Here is a 21,954-nt window from a genome sequence, read left to right as displayed (position 1 = left end):
TAAAGGATCTGCATGCCTACATGTCTAAGTGTGTGTGTGTGTGTGTGTGTGTGTGTGTGTGTGTGTGTGTGTGTGTGTGTGTGTGTGTGTCTGTGTGCGCAGGACCCAAGAACCAAGGTTCAGAAGGCTCAGTCACAAACTATAATGCCAAAGGGAGGTGAACTCAAGGAGTCTTGGCTGTGGTAATAATGATGCCCTGAAGACCACCTCATTGCAGTTGTGTTTTAGCTTGAAGTGTTCTTGTACAGTCTTTTTGGAATACCAGCAGATTTCCCTCTGGATCAAGAGGATAATCCACACCATTTCACATTGTCTAACATGACCCCCTCTGGTTCATTTTTGTTACTTCTGTGTCCAAGTTGCTATGAGGACAGAACACTAGGCTGCTTCACAAGGCGCATTACTTTCCAGTGGAGAACTATTTCCTCAGTTATGAAGAGAATGTTAAGAACGTTAAGAGTTTATAAATTAACTTTTGCCCGCCATTAAATAATCTCTGTTGGTCAGACCTCTTGATTTAACCCTTGTTAGTGCCAAGTTTGTCAAACATCTAAAAACTGGAGACACTTTTTATCATCAGGTGTATCATTTTTGTTTACATTGTTATACTCTATAAACATCTAACAGTGCGATCCTGCTCCCCTATTCCATTATTCCTTTAGCAGTGCACATGAGAGTAGTTGGATCAGTATGGGGACATTGGTGGCTCAACAGCTAATGTCTTATGGGGGGCATGTCTAGTAAAGCTAAAGTAGTAATGCACTGTTCTGTGCACTTGTGTGTGTGTGTGTGTGTGTGTGTGTGTGTGTGTGTGTGTGTGTGTGTGTGTGTGTGTGTGTGTGTGTGTGTGTGTGTGTGTGTGTGTGTGTGTGTGTGTGTGTGTGTGTGTGTTACTGAATGTACCTGACATGTATCTCACTTTGAGCTTTTAGATCTTGTTGAGCCTGTCCTGTTATCAACATCTGCTGCAAATTAGATGCCATTTGCTTAGAAACCCTGTTTCTCAAGATATGAGACGGCCGGCTAGTGGCCTCTTTCTTCACTTTGGCTGACCTTTCTGGTCAAGACTACTTCTTACAATGCTTGTGGTTTAGCCAGAAAAGGTATCTTTCTGTCATCAGTAATGGCTTTCAAGACACTTTAATAAAGACTGTATTGCTGTTATTGGATATTATACTGTATGCCGAGTGTTACGACCGTTCTGTGATTTTTTGTTAAGGAATTTGTAATATATATTTATATATATATATATATATATATATATTTTTTTTTTCTTCTTCACTTTCTTTACCAAGTAAATGAAATGGTCTACTTACCGATATAAGTCACAAAGTGGATACAAAGTAGATTAAGCAAAACAAAAATGTAATTAATGATAAACAACGGTTGCTGGTACACACTATGGCACCAATACAGTACTTTATAAAGTCTCTATTTGGCTCAAAATATGCTCACCACTTCAAACAAAAAGAGACAGTCAATTCGGTGAAGTTCACAAACATCCAATGCTGATGTGTCAAAGTCACAATCACAGCTCGTTTCTGCGATGAAAATCACGTGCAGCAGTAATAAAGATAAAATCCTTTTATTCACAGTAAGCGCTTTCGGCTTCTTCAGACTGTATGACAATGTAACATAGTTAAAACAAACATTTAAATACTCTAGTGACTACTCATTGGTTAGAACCATGAGCATGTCATAAAACACAAAACTACTAAGACGGAAGTAACCCTGCACTAGCATAAGTAGTTTAAAATAATTTAAAACACAGCAGAAGTTCAAAGTCACAAGGAATATATATATGTACATCACTCAGTGTGGTGGTGTCTCACCGTTAAAATTGAGTTAATCCAACTACTTCAAGATCGTTAAAAATGTATATATATACACATGAATATATCATGAGCAGCGCACGCCAACACATTCAGATAATATTTAGATGGTTACCTGATGTTATTAATGCATAAAGAGGTCAAAAGAGCTCTAAGTTGGTATAACATTTAGAGATATATCCATTCTCAAAATCGCAACTATTGCAGTGATGGTTACTGACTGCCGTACACCCGCGTGGTGATAACGTCACCTCGTAATGCAACGGCAACAAAACAAAACAAGCAGCTGACTTTCAGAGGAAAAATATGCACGTACATCTCCTAATACAGCCAGCGTATGATAATTAACGCATAAAGTGCAACAGTGCAAAATATAGTAATAAATACATCAGGAAACATAAGTTAATGTAAAAAGACAACGTGTTTGAAAACTGTAAGTGCGTTGTCTGCCATCTGTAAACATTCCTAAAACGTTTTCAAAGCATATGTATCCCTCACCTATCATACTGTAAGAACAAGGTATGAAAAAACTTCATTACAGCAAATGAAGAGTTACAAATTAACAATGTTTACGATGAAAGCAAGAATCGCATTCACAACATATGCTGAAGATAAGGGGAACAGAAAGAAGTAATAAAACATATCTATGACAAGTACGAACCATGTGAACATAACAAGGAAAGAGGAACTAGCCATAACTTTAAGTTTTTTGTTATTCAAAAGATCATACCAGGTGCGAGAGGAGGAGACATTATTAACTACACTTTAGAGAATGAGATGAAGTGGATCATCAGACTCAGAGCTGACCATTATCCGGGCCTCAATGATAAAGTTCAAATCAAACCTTTTTTAAGAAAAAGGAAATTACGAGCCCCGAAACACTAATAATGATTTTAACCTCATACTGAGAGAGAATCATGGGCCATTTTGATCACTACCCTTTGTTCTCTCTTACTTTGTCTTTGTTCACATATGCATGCACTTTTGAGACTGACTATTATTTATTATGTGCTGTGATGACATAATATATACTTCATTTTCTCTTTTTAACATATCAATGTTAGCTTTTTAATATATCAATGTTAGCATTTTCTCAGTATAAACTGTTACAGTCATCAATTTAAGGACCATTTACTGGTTTATCTGGATAGAGAAGCCTCAGAGTGGGAATGGCTTGTACAAGCTCCATCAGGCTAGAGGAGTCTCTTAGGGATAAGGTAATCCAGGTTCCCTATTTTGATGTCCTATGGTTTTACTTCGCTTGTATAAACATCTTACACTAAAATTAAGTATACACCTTTTCTCACATGTTCTTAATATAAGTTAGTAACTTAGGAGTATTTTTAGCATACCAACTTGTTCACTGGCCTCTTGTATATGTCATTTTATTGTTCCAGGTATTTTTAGATGTTATTAGATGAGGGTCGGATAGGCTTTTACACTGTTCACATGGTTCGTACTTGTCATAGATATGTTTTATTACTTCTTTCTGTTCCCCTTATCTTCAGCATATGTTGTGAATGCGATTCTTGCTTTCATCGTAAACATTGTTAATTTGTAACTCTTCATTTGCTGTAATGAAGTTTTTTCATACCTTGTTCTTACAGTATGATAGGTGAGGGATACATATGCTTTGAAAACGTTTTAGGAATGTTTACAGATGGCAGACAACGCACTTACAGTTTTCAAACACGTTGTCTTTTTACATTAACTTATGTTTCCTGATGTATTTATTACTATATTTTGCACTGTTGCACTTTATGCGTTAATTATCATACGCTGGCTGTATTAGGAGATGTACGTGCATATTTTTCCTCTGAAAGTCAGCTGCTTGTTTTGTTTTGTTGCCGTTGCATTACGAGGTGACGTTATCACCACGCAAGGGTGTACGGCAGTCAGTAACCATCACTGCAATAGTTGCGATTTTGAGAATGGATATATCTCTAAATGTTATACCAACTTAGAGCTCTTTTGACCTCTTTATGCATTAATAACATCAGGTAACCATCTAAATATTATCTGAATGTGTTGGCGTTAGCGCCTCGTTCATGATATATTCATGTGTATATATATACATTTTTTAACGATCTTGAAGTAGTTGGATTAACTCAATTTTAACGTGTGAGACACCACCACACTGAGTGATGTACATATATATATTCCTTGTGACTTTTGAACTTCTGCTTTGTGTTTTAAATTATTTTAAACTACTTATGCTAGTGCAGGGTTACTTCCGGTCTTAGTAGTTTTGTGTTTTATGACATGCTCATGGTTCTAACCAATGAGTAGTCGCACTAGAGTATTTAAATGTTTGTTTTAACTATGTTACATTGTCATACAGTCTGAAGAAGCCGAAAGGCGAAAGCGCTTACTGTGAATAAAAGGATTTTATCTTTTATTACTGCTGCACTTGGTGATTTTTCATCGCAGAAACGAGAGCTGTGATTGTGCCTTTGACACATCAGCATTGGATGTTTGTGAACTTCACCGAATTGACTGTCTCTTTTTGTTTGAAGTGGTGAGCATATTTTGAGCCAAATAGAGACTTTATAAAGTACTGTATTGGTGCCATAGTGTGTACCAGCAACCGTTGTTTATCAGTTGTTACTCGTTTGATTTTGCTGGTACTACACCCCGAGATTTGGAACTTTTGGTTGTTGGTTTTCAAAAATGTAATTAAAGTTGCCAAAGTAAAATGCAAATATTTAAGATGAAATAACAGCCCAGTGAGAAGAGGTAAAAGTTGATCTTGTTAGTATTCATACTGTGAGCAGTGATTTTTCATATGCTTGCATGATGTACAAGAAGGCAAGTGTGCGCACTATATCCAAGGAGGTATAGTTCATTCAGATGCAACACAGAACTTTTAAGAGTTAATCTGCAGAATAAATTGTGATGCGATCATCTTGCTATACACTGCTAATACGAATATCTATGTCGCAGAGCATGTGTAATATGATAGTGGACCAGGTGTGGGTTGGTATGTTCTTTCTTTCCTTATATGTGTGAGACTGAAACAGTGACTAGGAGAAAGAATGAAATGTGGATTATATATTCCTCTGGAGTGGAATCTGCATTATGTATTTTGAAGAACTGTTTTCATGCTGACATTTTGCTGTTGATCATATAACTGTTAAAGCCTGTTTTTAAAGGGAAATTTTGAATCATTCTTCGCAAATGTGAAACAGAAATCGGTAGAAGAGGGCTTCTTAGAATATTGCAAAGGGTATTGCAGACTTCTTCTTTGGTCTGTGTTCCATTGTTTAAGATAGCTGCAATCTCACGGAGATTTTATTTCTTTCAGGGAAGCAGAATGGATGAACAGAGATGCACCTTGCCTCCTTCTCTTAAAGTAAGTAGAAGACACGCTCAATGTTTTTCTCTGAAATAAATTCACATAACGTTAAACATTTTTCACTTGTGTTATTCCATATGTCTGCTGTAAGTGTTTTGTTTCTAAAACAAGCCTTTGCTGTGTTCTTCTACAATATAATCTAACAAATTGCATACAGATTTCTGGGAATGTGTCCAATTTTCAAAGGTAGTTTTGGCGAAGGCAAAATTTTCATACACTGTTCACTGAAACTGCTTTCATGGCAGTGGACTCTGCCTCTTTCTCTATGGTTCTGCAACCCCACAGTTGGTATAAGTTTGGGAGGTGTTGCAGGACTTTCCCCCTGCAAAAAAAAAGGTTTCATTGGATGTTTGTGTAAGATAGTTTTGGTAAACAATTTTCTTTTTTTTTTTCCATTCACCAAAATGATCTTAGTGAAGTTTGCATGATTCCGAAATTTCTCAGTGTATGTTGAGGAAGCCATAATATCTTCCAGGGTGGGTGTTATTAGGAAAATAAGGCTTGTGCAAGGGTTTTGTAGTGCAGCAACATGGTGGAACTGTCTCTGAAATGGAAATGGTTAGTGTGAGATGCAACCTTTCTGAATCAGGCCTGTTGTTTGTACTTTAGTCTCTAATTTATGGGGATTCACAGTGGGATCAATCATCCAGGTGTCCTGCAGTAAAATGTATTACGCTCATGTACAAATTCACTGTGTTGTATGTCTGTTTTTAAAAAGTCTGGATTTGCAAATGTAAGTTTTAGAACATAAAATGATAAATCAAATTCAAAACATATTCTGGCCGAAAACAAAGTAAGCAGTTTTTAATTTATTTTATTTTACATTTGTTTACTGGAAAGTCATACTGGACACAGGTCCATTTTCAGCGGAGGCCCAGAGAGAAAAGCTCCAAACATTAATACAGTTAAAAGAGATAAAACGGTCTTATGTAAGGAAACATAGTGCAATACATGTTAAAAATACATTACAATTGAGCATAGGTAGGCCTAGGGAGAAAAGCTCCCAACACTACTACAGTTCCAAGGAGACAGAAATAGTACCCAAGAAGAAAACAGAGCCGTACATGTTAACAAAATATTTGAGCATAGATAGCAGAGATTAACAGTGTCTAAATTTCTGGTAGTAAGCTAATATCCATGTAAATATTTTTACAAGTGGGACTTGGGGAGCAACCATTTGATCCTTAGCAGAATCCTAGCAACAGTGCAGTGGTATGGCCTAGCTTGGGGAGTAACATGAGCAATGCCAGTTATTAATGTAGTGGGTTTTGAGAGGCTTTTTAAATTAGGAAGCAGAGGTGGTGGAAGTTAAGTGGCTTGGAAGTGAATTCCAACTATTTCACCAGTTCCTCTAGAACCATAAAACTATGCGAGTACATAAAGTCATAGCACAACATCACAGGGCTGTGCACCCACAGCCATGATCGCTAAATTTACTACACCCAATATCACTTCAACTTCAAGGAAAAGGGTAACAAAAAAGGGCACATCCTCTTTCTTCTCAGAGTCATGTGACCTCAGGCACATCAACAGAATAAGGAAGTGATGTAACAGCTACAGCCCCTTGTATGTCAACAAAGTAGCTATTGACAGGTGAAGGAAACACAAGTTGTAGCATGTTTTTAACAGAGAAAACAGCACCGTAGCAGCGTTCTGCATTAGTGTGCTGAAATGTCACATAACTAATGTAACAATGTAACTCACCGGCTCAGTGGATTGGGTTTATTTCTCAGTGCTACAGGGATTGAATTTAGTCCTCAGTTATGGTTACTGTCAGTGTGGAGTTTGCACATTCTTTCTGTACCCACACTGGTTTTCTTTGGGTACTTCAGTTTCCCCCAACAGTCAAAACTTACTGGTTGAGTGACTGGCCTAAACTGACAATATATATACTGTATTTCCTACAGCCTGGGTCATAGCCTGAAAAGTAACTGCACACTGCTGTATCTTACTGTTTTGTTTAGATATGAATTATTGTAACATATTGCTGTTATACATGTTTAGATATGAATTATTGTAACATATGGATGTTATACATGTTTAGATATGAATTATTGTAACATATGGATGTTATACATGTTTAGATATGAATTATTGTAACATATTGATGTTATACATGTTTAGGTATGAATTATTGTAACATATGGATGTTATACATGTTTAGATATGAATTATTGTAACATATTGATGTTATACATGTTTAGGTATGAATTATTATAACATATTGATGTCATACATGTTTAGATATGAATTATTGTAACATATTGATGTAATACATGTTTAGACATGAATTATTGTAACATATGGATGTTATAACTGTTTAGATATGAATTATTGTAACATATTGATGTTATACATGTTTAGGTATGAATTATTGTAACATATTGATGTTATACATGTTTAGATATGAATTATTGTAACATATTGATGTTATACATGTTTAGATATGAATTATTGTAACATATTGATGTTATACATGTTTAGATATGAATTATTGTAACATATTGATGTTATACATGTTTAGATATGAATTATTGTAACATATTGATGTTATACATGTTTAGATATGAATTATTGTAACATATTGATGTTATACATGTTTAGATATGAATTATTGTAACATATGGATGTTATACATGTTTAGATATGAATTATTGTAACATATGGATGTTATACATGTTTAGATATGAATTATTGTAACATATTGATGTTATACATGTTTAGATATGAATTATTGTAACATATGGATGTTATACATGTTTAGATATGAATTATTGTAACATATGGATGTTATACATGTTTAGATATGAATTATTGTAACATATGGATGTTATACATGTTTAGATATGAATTATTGTAACATATTGATGTTATACATGTTTAGATATGAATTATTGTAACATATGGATGTTATACATGTTTAGATATGAATTATTGTAACATATGGATGTTATACATGTTTAGATATGAATTATTGTAACATATGGATGTTATACATGTTTAGATATGAATTATTGTAACATATGGATGTTATACATGTTTAGATATGAATTATTGTAACATATTGATGTTATACATGTTTAGATATGAATTATTGTAACATATTGATGTTATACATGTTTAGATATGAATTATTGTAACATATGGATGTTATACATGTTTAGATATGAATTATTGTAACATATGGATGTTATACATGTTTAGATATGAATTATTGTAACATATTGATGTTATACATGTTTAGATATGAATTATTGTAACATATGGATGTTATACATGTTTAGATATGAATTATTGTAACATATTGATGTTATACATGTTTAGATATGAATTATTGTAACATATTGATGTTATACATGTTTAGATATGAATTATTGTAACATATTGATGTTATACATGTTTAGATATGAATTATTGTAACATATGGATGTTATACATGTTTAGATATGAATTATTGTAACATATTGATGTTATACATGTTTAGATATGAATTATTGTAACATATTGATGTTATACATGTTTAGATATGAATTATTGTAACATATGGATGTTATACATGTTTAGATATGAATTATTGTAACATATGGATGTTATACATGTTTAGATATGAATTATTGTAACATATTGATGTTATACATGTTTAGATATGAATTATTGTAACATATTGATGTTATACATGTTTAGATATGAATTATTGTAACATATTGATGTTATACATGTTTAGATATGAATTATTGTAACATATTGATGTTATACATGTTTAGATATGAATTATTGTAACATATGGATGTTATACATGTTTAGATATGAATTATTGTAACATATGGATGTTATACATGTTTAGATATGAATTATTGTAACATATGGATGTTATACATGTTTAGATATGAATTATTGTAACATATTGATGTTATACATGTTTAGATATGAATTATTGTAACATATTGATGTTATACATGTTTAGATATGAATTATTGTAACATATGGATGTTATACATGTTTAGATATGAATTATTGTAACATATTGATGTTATACATGTTTAGATATGAATTATTGTAACATATGGATGTTATACATGTTTAGATATGAATTATTGTAACATATTGATGTTATACATGTTTAGATATGAATTATTGTAACATATGGATGTTATACATGTTTAGATATGAATTATTGTAACATATGGATGTTATACATGTTTAGATATGAATTATTGTAACATATTGATGTTATACATGTTTAGATATGAATTATTGTAACATATTGATGTTATACATGTTTAGATATGAATTATTGTAACATATGGATGTTATACATGTTTAGATATGAATTATTGTAACATATGGATGTTATACATGTTTAGATATGAATTATTGTAACATATTGATGTTATACATGTTTAGATATGAATTATTGTAACATATTGATGTTATACATGTTTAGATATGAATTATTGTAACATATGGATGTTATACATGTTTAGATATGAATTATTGTAACATATTGATGTTATACATGTTTAGATATGAATTATTGTAACATATTGATGTTATACATGTTTAGATATGAATTATTGTAACATATGGATGTTATACATGTTTAGATATGAATTATTGTAACATATTGATGTTATACATGTTTAGATATGAATTATTGTAACATATTGATGTTATACATGTTTAGATATGAATTATTGTAACATATGGATGTTATACATGTTTAGATATGAATTATTGTAACATATTGATGTTATACATGTTTAGATATGAATTATTGTAACATATTGATGTTATACATGTTTAGATATGAATTATTGTAACATATTGATGTTATACATGTTTAGATATGAATTATTGTAACATATGGATGTTATACATGTTTAGATATGAATTATTGTAACATATTGATGTTATACATGTTTAGATATGAATTATTGTAACATATTGATGTTATACATGTTTAGATATGAATTATTGTAACATATTGATGTTATACATGTTTAGATATGAATTATTGTAACATATTGATGTTATACATGTTTAGATATGAATTATTGTAACATATTGATGTTATACATGTTTAGATATGAATTATTGTAACATATGGATGTTATACATGTTTAGATATGAATTATTGTAACATATTGATGTTATACATGTTTAGATATGAATTATTGTAACATATTGATGTTATACATGTTTAGATATGAATTATTGTAACATATTGATGTTATACTTAGCTTTTCATTCTGTACAGCAGGGTCACGAAGGAAATGCTGCCCCACTAATGGACTTCATTTACCTGCTAAAATAAAATTAAGAAGGGGAAGTAAAGAAAATGCCTGAAAGACACCCTGTAAAAGCTAATGTCAGAGCATTATGGAGAAGAAACTGAATTTTGCTTCCAGCCAAATAATGTTTTTTACTTCATTACTGTCAATGTGCATTTAAAAAGAGCAGTTCATTTGGCTTATGGAAGAGACAAAGGGAACCAAGTATATTGTCACTAAAGTGTGATAAGAAATTTCCAGACAATGAATGTCTTTACAGCAGAGTTAAACCATCCTTAGTAAATTATTCCCTTCTAATGATATTACTGTGTCTGAAGGTGTATAACTGCTTAGGCAGGGTGACCACAACGCTATTGATCTCTGATTGTATTCCGTCCACACTACCATAGATATATACACACACACATATATATATATATATATATATATATATATATATATATATATAGAGAGAGAGAGAGAGAGAGAGAGAGAGAGAGAGAGAGACAGAGAGAGACAGAGACAGAGACAGAGAGAGAGATGATATAGATATATGTATCATTTCTTTCTGTCCCTATATATGTCTATATTTTATTTATTTTATTTTATTTTATTTTATTTTACATTTGTTGACTGGACTAGTCTAACTGAATACATGTCCATTTTCAGTAGAGACCCGGGGAGATAAGCTCCATGGAACAAAAACATAACATCTCATATTCAAAACAAAATCAAATATACAAAAGTTCATATGTACAAAGTGTGTTACAGTATAGAGATAATTAAAGAGGGTAGACATTCATAGCATAGTGCAAAAGAATTGCAGGTACAATACAATAAATAGGTTAATACATAATGTAAGAATAAGGTAGGTTATAATATAATGAAGTAAATATAAATATAAATGTGTTAGTAATAAGAGGCTGTTATAGTAATGCTTCCAGAGGATGCAATTAAAAGTATATAATAGGACAAGGCTATGCTGTACAATTAAAAGTATATAGTAGGACAAGGTCCTGCTGTAATTTAAGGAAAGTAGACTTTGATTAATGAGAAGAAGATGAGAGGCAGAAGCGAGATTAGGAGAGCTAGTTTCTTAGTCGGGCTTAGTACAGGGGCACAACCAGTGTGTTTTAAGGAAAATTTTTAGTTTGCTTTTGAAAAGTGATATAGAGGGTAGAGAGGAAAGTTCACTAGGAAGTAGGTTCCGGTACCTTCTGACAGTATTAGAGAAGAGCAAGTGCCCAGCCTTGTTGTTTGATTTAGAAATATCTACAAGAAGTTTGTGAGATGATCGTAGGGACGTCAGATTGGTATGGGGAATGATGAGGTTAGATAGTATAGGAGTATTAGTAGGTTGGTAGAGGGTTTTATGGGCAATGGTCAGTTGGTGGAATTTAAGCTGATTTTGAAGTTCAAGCCATCCTAGCTGCTTTATTATGGCAGTGGTGGATTCTGAATGGGTTTCCTGTAGCAAATCTGGCTATGTTGTTGTAAGAATGTTCCATGTTATTGAGGTTGTTTTTAGATAGATTTGTATATATGGTTAAGGCGTAGAGGAGTGTAGTAGGGATTAGATGAGTGTGAGCAATAGTTATTCTAGTTATAGGCAAAAGGAAGAGAGAGCCTAGTTTTCTGTTAACAGTTTTTAGAGTATTATTGATATGAGTGTCAAACTTGAGGTTGTTGTCTATAGTGATATCTAGTAGTTTGGTTGTTGGTTCAGGGGATATGAGGGTACCATTAATGGATGTAACTGTAAAATCAATAGGAGAGGACCTACGAGTAGGAGTAAAAAGGAGGAGTTTGTTTTTTTTAGGGTTCAGGAGGAGACAGCACTGTGTAAACCATTGTTCGACTGTGTTAAACACCTGTTGGGTAAGGGAGTAAAGTTCAGATTTGGATGTGGATGAACATGTGAGGGTAGAATCATTTGCATATTGGATGCATGTGGCTTGGGGAATTGCTAGGTGAAGGTCAATGATAAATATCAAAAAAAGTAGGGGTCCTAATATGGACCCTTGAGGGACACCAAGGTTAACAGGCAGGTGGGTAGATAGAATATTGTGCCAAAGCACAGCCTGTTGCCTAAGTAGGACATGAACCATTTTATAGCAAGTACATCTAGTGACAGGGGTTTAAAGATGTTTGTAAGTATCTGGTGGTTTACCATATCGAATGCATTGGACAGATCAATAAACAATGCAGAGGAAAGCATATTGTGGTTACGTTTTTTGTTTATAGGTTCATAGGTTCATAGGTTAGTACTAGGCTAACTGCCCTTGCGAGACATTTTAAGCCTAGCCAATTATCCCCTGTGAGATTCAAACCCTGTACCTTGTGTTTGTAAGGCAAACACCTTAACCATTACGCCACCCTATAGGGTGTTAATACAGTCAGTAAAGGAAAAGAGGGCAGTAGTAGTGCTGTGGGAAGGTCTGAAACCATGTTGACAGCTGGAGAGTAAATTATTTTTTATTAGGTGGTCAAGCATTTGCCTGTGGATACATTTTTCCATGATCTTAGCCAAAGGAGTTAATAGGGCAATGGGACAGTAGTTTGAAAATTCAGTAGAGCTTCCACCTTTATGTAGTGGGATAATATGGGAGACTTTCCAGATACTAGGGATATGTCCTTCATTGATGGTTCTATTGATCAGGATGGAAATGGGACAGGTGATGGTTTTGGCTGCCTTTTGTAGATATTCAATGGGTAGTTGGTCTGCTGAAAGAGAGGATGGCTTTAGTTTTTGGATAAGGGTAAGAATATAAGTTGTTGGGACTGGTTGGAGGTGAAATGGAGGGGGTTGGGTAGAGTCAGAGTTAGATTTAAGAAAGATATTAGGTGATAACTAACTGGCAAGTGTTTGAATGGATTCAGTGAAGAAGGTATTAAAGGCATTGGCTGTGAGCGTGGGATGTTCAGGGTCTGTGCCTTGTGCGTTTGGTGTGACAGAATGTCCTGGGTGTAGTAGTTGGTTAATACTTGCCCAGAACTTTTGTGGGTTATTATGGTGAGTCTGCTGGAATTGTAGGCGGTAGTTTCTTTTGTCAGACAGTATAGCTTTTTCAGTGTCATTTCTCAGCTGTCTGAAGTTTTGTTGGTCTACTGGGTTTTTGGTCATACGCCGTTTGTTCCAGTATTTATTTCTAAGATAGATTTTTTGCTTGGTTTCTTTTGAAAGCCATGGGGCAGAATTGGTTCTTATTCTGATAGAACGGGTTGGAGCATGGTGGTCTAATATGGTTAGGAAGTTAGAATTAAAATATTTAACAGCTTCCTCCAGTGGGAGGTATTTTAAGGGTGACCAGTTACATGCTCTAAGTTTGCTTTGGAAGAGATTGGGGTTAGAGTTTTCCTTTGTTCTAATTGTCCTACGTAAGGTCGGAATGGGTGGGTTGATCTTGTGCTTGATGATGTAGGTGAGAGAGTGGTCACTCAATTCATCAGGGAGGGTACCAGCTTCATAAGTCTGGGGATGATTATTTATAAGAATCCAATCTAAGGTGCTTTCTTTCTTATTGGGCGTGTTTATTCTTGTAGGGGAGGTAATGGTTTGAGAAAAAACAAATAGATTAATATGGGTGATAGGGTGATTTCTGCTACAACAGTTCCAGTCAGTGTTAAAATCCCCTAGGATTATGGTTTCTTGGGGTAAGTTTTGGGATAACCAGCAAAGGATATCTTCTATGTTGAAACTGTTATTGCCAGGAGGTAGATAGGTACAGATAATATAAATGGATTTGAAAGTGTTAATTTGCAGTTTGGAGATAAGAATTTCAGAGTATTGAGGTGGTTTAAAGTCATAGGTAGTAATTTGTAGCCCTGATTTAAATAAGATAGCAATCCCACCGCCCTTCTTAGCCACACGGTCAAGTCGTCAGATATTATAGCCGGGTGGGATGATTTCATTGTCCTTAGTAGCAGGTGTTAACTAGGTTTCTGTTAAGCAGCTTCACCACACTTGAGCTGATTAAGAAGTCAAACAGACTGGGGAACATTAAGAATTATACAGAGGAAAGAGAAAATAAACGGAGCATTATAGAGAGGAAAGAGAAAATAAATGGATAATAACACTGCAAAGTTATAAAGGGCATGGCGTGAATGAAAGAGTTACACTCAAACCATTCTTAGCTGCCCGCCCCTATAAACATTAAGCAATTTCTAAGTGGTAAAGAATTTCTCTATATTGTTCCATAGGTATTTCTTGTTATTGGTTCATATATTTTCTTGGGATATTTATTATATGCACTTTTATATATATTTTACTTGTATGTATATGGATATATATATATTTTTATTTTATGTGTGTGTGTATACATATATATATATATATATATATATATATATATATATATATATTATATATATTTTTTTTTTATATATACATGCAATATAAGTTTTTGATTTTAAGTGAATTTATGTCTTTAATTTTATAATTGGTTAATTGATAGGTGTGTTCATGTGACTGTATAAAATATCTTGTTCTTGTATAGCAGTCATTGAAGTCTGAAGAAACGTTCTGGCAATGTGAAAGCGCTTACTTTTTAACTGCAGTGGAATAAAACAGAGTGTCAATTTCAAGCTGTCATGGTGAGCCTCTTCTGTTGTTTAACATTTGACTTTTGTGGATCTTAAGAGGCTCTTTATCCAGTGCTGCTTTGCTCTACTTTTTTGTTCAACTTTGTTATTAATACTTTGTGCATTGAGGTGAGCTATTAAGAGTGAGTTTGGAGGTTTGGGGAGGGAATGAAAAGTAGAGAGATTGGGGTTGAGGTGTTGAGTGGAAGTAGGAATTGTTGGGCCTGGGTTGGGTGAATGTCTCCATCTTTTAAAGAGAGGATTTGTATTTGAAATCTTGGATTTGGGAATTGACAGTATAGATTTAGAGTCTTTTTGGCATTGAGTGAGTTATATCTAATGTGGGCTGTTCTGTGGTATTTAGGCAGTAGATAGCTGGGTGTTGCTGTTATATTGACATGGTTAGTGTGAACAGGTAGAGAAGGAGAGGTGATAAGCTTATTGGTGTATTGAAGGTGTGTATGTAATGGGTGTTCATAGGAGGTAAGTAGGTAGGCTAAAGTTAAAGGTGGTAGAAGTATGAGTATGATTAACAGCTGTAACTGGGATGAGGTGGGTAGTTTGTACATTTGGATGAATATGTAGTTAGGTGTTGATATAGGCTTGGAAGTGTAATGTGTGTGGATAGGGAGAGGAGGAGGGTGTGGTGGAATAGGTAGGGAGTGGTAGGTGAAAGGAGGGAAATAGGAGATTGATAGCCAATGATGGTGTTCCCAGTGATTGGTAGGAAGTAGAGAGGGGTGTGGTTAAGTAGTATAAGAGTAGGATGTGTGGGAATTGGGGGTAGGGTAGTGGAGCGGAGTGGGTACAGCCAAGATAAGGAAGAAGCTGAGTGAGAACAATCAGTGGAGTGCTGACTGCTGTCGGTGAGTGTGGGTGGAGATAAGTAAAGAGAAAACGAAACGTAGCTGTAATAGTGGAGGGAGTAGTAGATTGTATAACGGAGACTTAGAGAGGGTAAAGTGGGACTACAGTATAAGCATAAAAATAAAATTGATGCTTGTGAGCTAAGGTCTAAGACGACAGGAACAGTGTAAAGGAAGGTAAAACTAGGAAAGGGCACTATCTAGAGGACAAACCCTGTATTGCAGCAGTAGCTCCTGAATGTAGATAGCAGGTCTGGGATTGGGGGGGACAAGCTTGTAGATAATTAAGGGGGATACAAGAAGGAAAGTGTGGGGGCTAGAAAGTAATGAGGGGTAAGGCTGCTGGCTATCCAAGCAAGAAGGTGTGCTTAAACACAAGGTATTAAGTTATACTATATAGCTGTTACAGACAATTTATAGCAGAACACATACTTTCTGGTTCCTTGAGGAATTGTGGTTCAGGGAGATATTTAGGTTCTATTCCTGGTGTTAGGGATGAGACAGCAGGAATTGATTTAGGTTATGGTTCGTGGTCAGCAAGCAGGGCACAATCTCCTACTCAGGTACAAGAATCTCAGGATGGAGAGTGTGGATGTGGATGACGGGGCTGGGACACACAGCAGTCAGGAGGTATCAAGGGAATTAAAGATGTATGTATGCATATATGGATTCCATACATTTGGTTGAATTACACTTAGATGAAAATGATTCCAGGCATTTCACTTCACTGAAAGCTCACTTGACTGAAAGCTCACTTGGTCGAAGTTAATTTGGTCGAAAATGGAATATAGCCCCTGCCCCACTGCAGTGCAACTCTGGAGTGAGAATATTAAATAAGGTGGGGTGGGGGGTACAGCCCCCCACAATGGGGGGTGTGGGTGGCGTAGCCCCCACATAATTTAATGAATTCACTATTATAAGAACGTATATCCATTAGAAATGCATTGATATATATATCTTTAGTAAAAACTATTGGCATAGTGTGGGGGGCTATGCCCCCACACCCCCCACACCCCCTTATTTAATATTCTCACATCATGGTTGCACTGCAGTGGGGCAGGGGCTATATTCCATTTCAACCAAATGAACTTTGATCAAGTGAACTTTCAGTCAAGTGAGCTTTCAGTGAAGTGAAATGCCTGGAATCATTTTCGACTAAGTGTAATTCGACCAGATTTATGGAATCCGTATATATATATATATATATATATATATATATATATATATATATATACGTATATAGAATCACTACTAAATCCCGAAAACCCAAACTACAGATGCCCAAAATCCCAAGACCAAATACCTGAAACATTAAAATACCGAAACATCAAAACCACAAAATTCTAACTACCGAAAACTACACTCAACATACACCACACACATACACATACACACACATCCCCCAGAGCACACACACCTAAACTACAGACAGGGCAAGCCCCTGTACTCTAAGTGGGGACTGTGCCCCCCACACACCTCCTACTTAAATATTCTAACTCCAAGGTCACACTACATGCACAAACACACAAAGCACCAACACACCCCTACATTCCCCTCGCACACACACATCACAGTTACAACACACACTTACAAACTAAACCCCTATCCAACACATTTAAACATAGATACTTACCTGACCTTCCACCGTACTGCAAAACCGCAACACCAGAAGCGTGAATGTCAAACTCCCGATGATCGGGATTTTTAAATTCGCACTTCTGGTCTTTTGGTAATTAGGGGTTTCGGCTATATAGTCTCGAAAGTTTGAAATTCGGTATTATGTAATGATCCCATATATATAACATATATATATAGCACTATTCTCTAGCGCTATAGCCAAATTATGGAACACCCCCCCCCCCACAATAACCTGTCTACCATCATGCACCCACTTCAAAGTTTTAGTTAAGGCACACCTAAAAACATGCTGGCTATGCCCTTGTAACTCTTCCCTCTAACTTCTCCCACTCCATCTACTCTCTACCTCTCTTCCACCCCACAGACTACCTATGATTACAACAAGCTCTGATACTTCCATGCCTATCTACTTATTATATGGCAGTAACGTCTTATTTTAACAATTGTTAATATCTGCTATGACTTCGTGGATAGAACAGATGCTAGTTATCTACTGAATGTACTATGTCCTTCATCTGTAACTATGTCTGTAATATTTAAATTTGTGGAGCTTTTCTCCCCGGACCTCCACTGAAAATGAACCTGCGTCCAGTCGGACATTCCCGGACAACAAATGTAAATAAATAAATAATAATTTTATATATATATATATATATATATATATATATATATATATATATATGTGTGTGTGTGTGTGTGTGTATATATATATATATATATATATATATATATATATATATATATATATATGGGTCCCCTTCAAAACATCTAAAACCCATAACATCTAATTTCATAACATTGAGACCAGAACATCTAAAACCCAAAACATCTAAAATCCATAGCATTGAATTTCATAACATCTAACAGTACAAATCACATGAAAATAACATCCCCTCCACATATAACGACATATAATATAATAATAATAATAATATATAATGACACCAAACACACTTTTTACTACATTTCTGCAGGGGGGGCTTGATACAGTGGGGTTAGGAAATTAACTTTTTCCCACTGTAGTGCAATCTTGGAGTTGGTATATTTAATTTATGGGGGTTGCAGAGGGCTTGCCCCTTCAGAAATGTAGTAAAAAGTGTGTTTGGTAATTTGGTGTCGTTATATGTGGAGGGGATGTTTTTTTGTTGTGATTTGTGGTGTTAGATGTTATGAAATTTGATGTTATGGGTTTTAGATGTTCTGGTCTCAATGTTATGAAATTAGATGTTATGGGTTTTAGATGTGTCAAAGTAGACCCATATATATATATATATATATATATATATATATATATATATATATATATATATATATATATATATATATACACACACACGGGTGCATACCTTTTCATGGTACTTTCATTTCTTTTACAAATGAGAAAACCGATGCAGCTGATCGAACATCAGCTTGTCAAAAAATATTGAATTTGTTTCACTGAGATTGTGGTATGGTGGGATTGGGGGATCTGTCCTTTTTCACTATTGTCAGATCTTTCACTTGAGATACAAGTGTCAGGGAAGTGTAGGAGGTGCAGAGGCTCTCTTAGTGTTTTTTCCTTTCCAGATCTTATGCTTTTCTTCTTTATTCATTTGTGGTTTCTGCTGGTTAATGAATAGTTATGCTTTCATTCATATGTACATAAATATGTGGATGGTTAATATGTCAATGCTTCATTGTATGTTTTGGCTTCCAGCTGGGGTGCCTTTGTTTCTGGAGTTTTCCTGTCTGCTTGGGATTTCACTGGGACAGTGCTTTCCTTCCACATCCTGAAGATATGTTGTTAGATGAGTTTGAAAATGGTCAGATCTACCTGTATCTGTGAGGTACTGTCATACATCCAGGATTCATTTCTGCTTTCTGCCTTTTGCCTTCTTCGATGAGCTCTGGTTCCCAGTGACCCTAAGTTGGACAAAGTAGGTACTGGAAATGGATGTATGATTTTGTTGTATTGGTTCAACATGTTACAGAGTGAAGTTAGGGTAATACAAGAATGGAAGGAAGCATTAAATGTTATCGGTAATAAAGGGGAAGGGACCCAAGAACTTCTCAGTTTCATACAGGCCAGTTCATTTGTTGTATAACAATACAAAAGTGGTGGAGAAATAATACCATTAGGGAAACCACCGTAAAAAAATTTCTCGAAAGCCAACTTCACGCTTCTTAAGATAGAAGTGGCAAACTTCACGACACCCATGCAGATGGACAATCGATGTATGGCTGCTGAATCCTACACAAATGCACTTTATAAGCACTTACACAAGTGCATGGATTGTGCTATCCCTAACAGAACCAAGATGCAATCCTCCAAAAAAAAAAGCCAGTCTGGTGGTCCTCTGCCATAAACCAACTCTACAACAAGAAATTGTTGCAAAAAAGAGTAAAATCCCATGACTGGAAGAACTCCCTGGTCAGCCTAAGTAAGAAGCTGAAATCCCTCATAAAATCCTCCAAAGCTAGTTATAAAAACAAAATCGCCACTGATTCTAAAGACAACCACAAAGCATTCTATAGCTATGTCAAGAATCTCAGTGGCAACACTCAGATCTGCTCTGAGTTACAGCACAATGACACTAAACATATGAACCAACTGATATTGCCAACATCCTGGCAGATAGGTTCAGTGCTAACTTTACCCCCTCTCACCCCCTAAAGGGCCCATCTCTATACCGGAAGTATGCAAAGTTCCTGTAATGACGGCTGCACAGGTAAAAACTACCCTCTCCAAAGCCAAGAACACAGCATCCATGGGACCTGACAACATCCCATGCTACGTTCTACATGAACTACTGAATTTAATGACACCCCACCTAAGCACCATGTTCAATCATAGCCTCACCTCAGGCTTTGTGCCCACTGAATGGTGCACAGCGACAGTTATCCCACTCCACAAAGGGGGAGCCACCACGGACCCCGGGAACTACCACCCCATTAGCCTGACGAGCCTGGTCTGCAAGGCTATGGAACGTGTCATCATGGAAATTATAAACAATGACATTGGTAATCTCCAAACTCTGGGTTTGTAAAAGGCAGATCATGTCTCCTAAACTTGATTGACTTTTTTGAAGCAGTCATCAAAGCCGTAGATGAGGGTAAGGTGGTTCACACAGCCTATCTAGATCTCACCAAGGCTTTTGATACCATCCCCCACTCTGGAATTATAGATGAACTCACTAAACTAGGTATAAATCCCTATGTCACAAGATAGGTTGCCATCTGGCTCACTGACAGAAACCACACTATGAAAGTAGCAGATTCCAAATCCGACTTCAGACCAGTGACAAGTGGAGTACCACAGGGTTCAGTCCTAGGTTCTCTCCTGTTTGGTATCTACTTTTCTGAAGTACAGGCTAACACAGAAGGTCTTTGGCTAACGAAGTTCGCAGATGACTGCAAACTAGGAGCCATAATTGAAATTCCTAACGATGTGGACATCCTACAAAATGGCCTCACTGAGACAGATGCCTGGTGTCAAAGCCATGGCCTCAGGCTCAATGCCAAAAAGTGCATTGTCATCCCCTTTGGTAAAAACTCTGTACCCATGAGCTACCACATAGGTGGTAGTCTACTTAACACCGAAACTGTGATAAGAGACCTTGAGACACAGGTAGACACTAACGGACATTGTCTTTTACCTATGTTCTATATCTTCTTTTACCTTGAGTGTTTTATTAATTTCTTATTATATCACTATGCTCAACATACATGATGTAACCTGTTTTTTGTATTATGCTGGATGTACTGTATTTCTATAATGATGCTGGAGCTTTTTTCCCTGGGCTGCCGCTGAAAATGGACCTGGTCCAGTTGGAATTTCCCGGTTAACAAATGTAGAATAAAATAAAAATAAATAAATAAATAATCACATCACCACAGTAGTCAGGAAATCCTTCTACATGGCACACCTCATCACAAAAGGTTTTTCATCCAGGGAAAAAGAGGTCAATATTCCCCTCTACTCATCACTCATTAGACCCATTATAGAGTACAATGCCCCTTTTGGTATGTACCTCACAAGACATCTACAACAACTGGAAAGGCCACAGAAATACCTCACAATGAGGATTACTTGCCTCAAACAGATGCCCTATGCAGACCTTCTCAAAAAACTCCAGCTTTACTCTGTTGCATATCGCCTACTCAGAGGCGATCTCTGCCTAACATACAAAGCTATGTCAAACCCAGAGCTGTTGGACATGCTCCACTTAAAGAAATACCAATCCCTCTGAGCTACACTCTCTAGGGACCTAAACCTTGTCACCACAATAAACAGAACATGCTGGAGGGAAAGATGCCTGTCCCAGAGTCTTCCCATACTCTGGAACACACTACCTGTCTTTGTCAAACAGAGCTCCTCATTAGCACTCTTCAAGAAAAATCTTGATGATTGGATGGGAAATAGGAAATTCACC

The 21,954-nt window shown here is 35.6% G+C and overlaps 1 protein-coding gene across 2 annotated transcripts in view; it reads left to right on the top strand.

The window, feature by feature from the left end:
- The window catches only part of LOC122794633 (RAP1 GTPase activating protein), a 1,835,311-nt gene that overhangs the window by 640,028 nt on the left and 1,173,329 nt on the right, over positions 1-21,954 (top strand). For both annotated transcript variants that reach the window (XM_044063215.1, XM_044063214.1), the window contains exon 3: positions 5,137-5,184. In XM_044063215.1, the coding sequence (XP_043919150.1) occupies positions 5,146-5,184 (39 nt within the window). In that variant the 5' untranslated portion in view covers positions 5,137-5,145. The remainder of the gene's footprint in view (positions 1-5,136; positions 5,185-21,954) is intronic.

The sequence above is a fragment of the Protopterus annectens genome, chromosome 2.part1, assembly GCF_019279795.1.
Source record: "Protopterus annectens isolate FY-2018-M chromosome 2.part1, PAN1.0, whole genome shotgun sequence".
In the NCBI taxonomy this organism is placed as follows: Eukaryota; Metazoa; Chordata; order Ceratodontiformes; family Protopteridae; genus Protopterus; species Protopterus annectens.
Note: the sequence above shows the minus strand (reverse complement) of the source record. Positions and strands in the feature narration are given on the sequence as shown.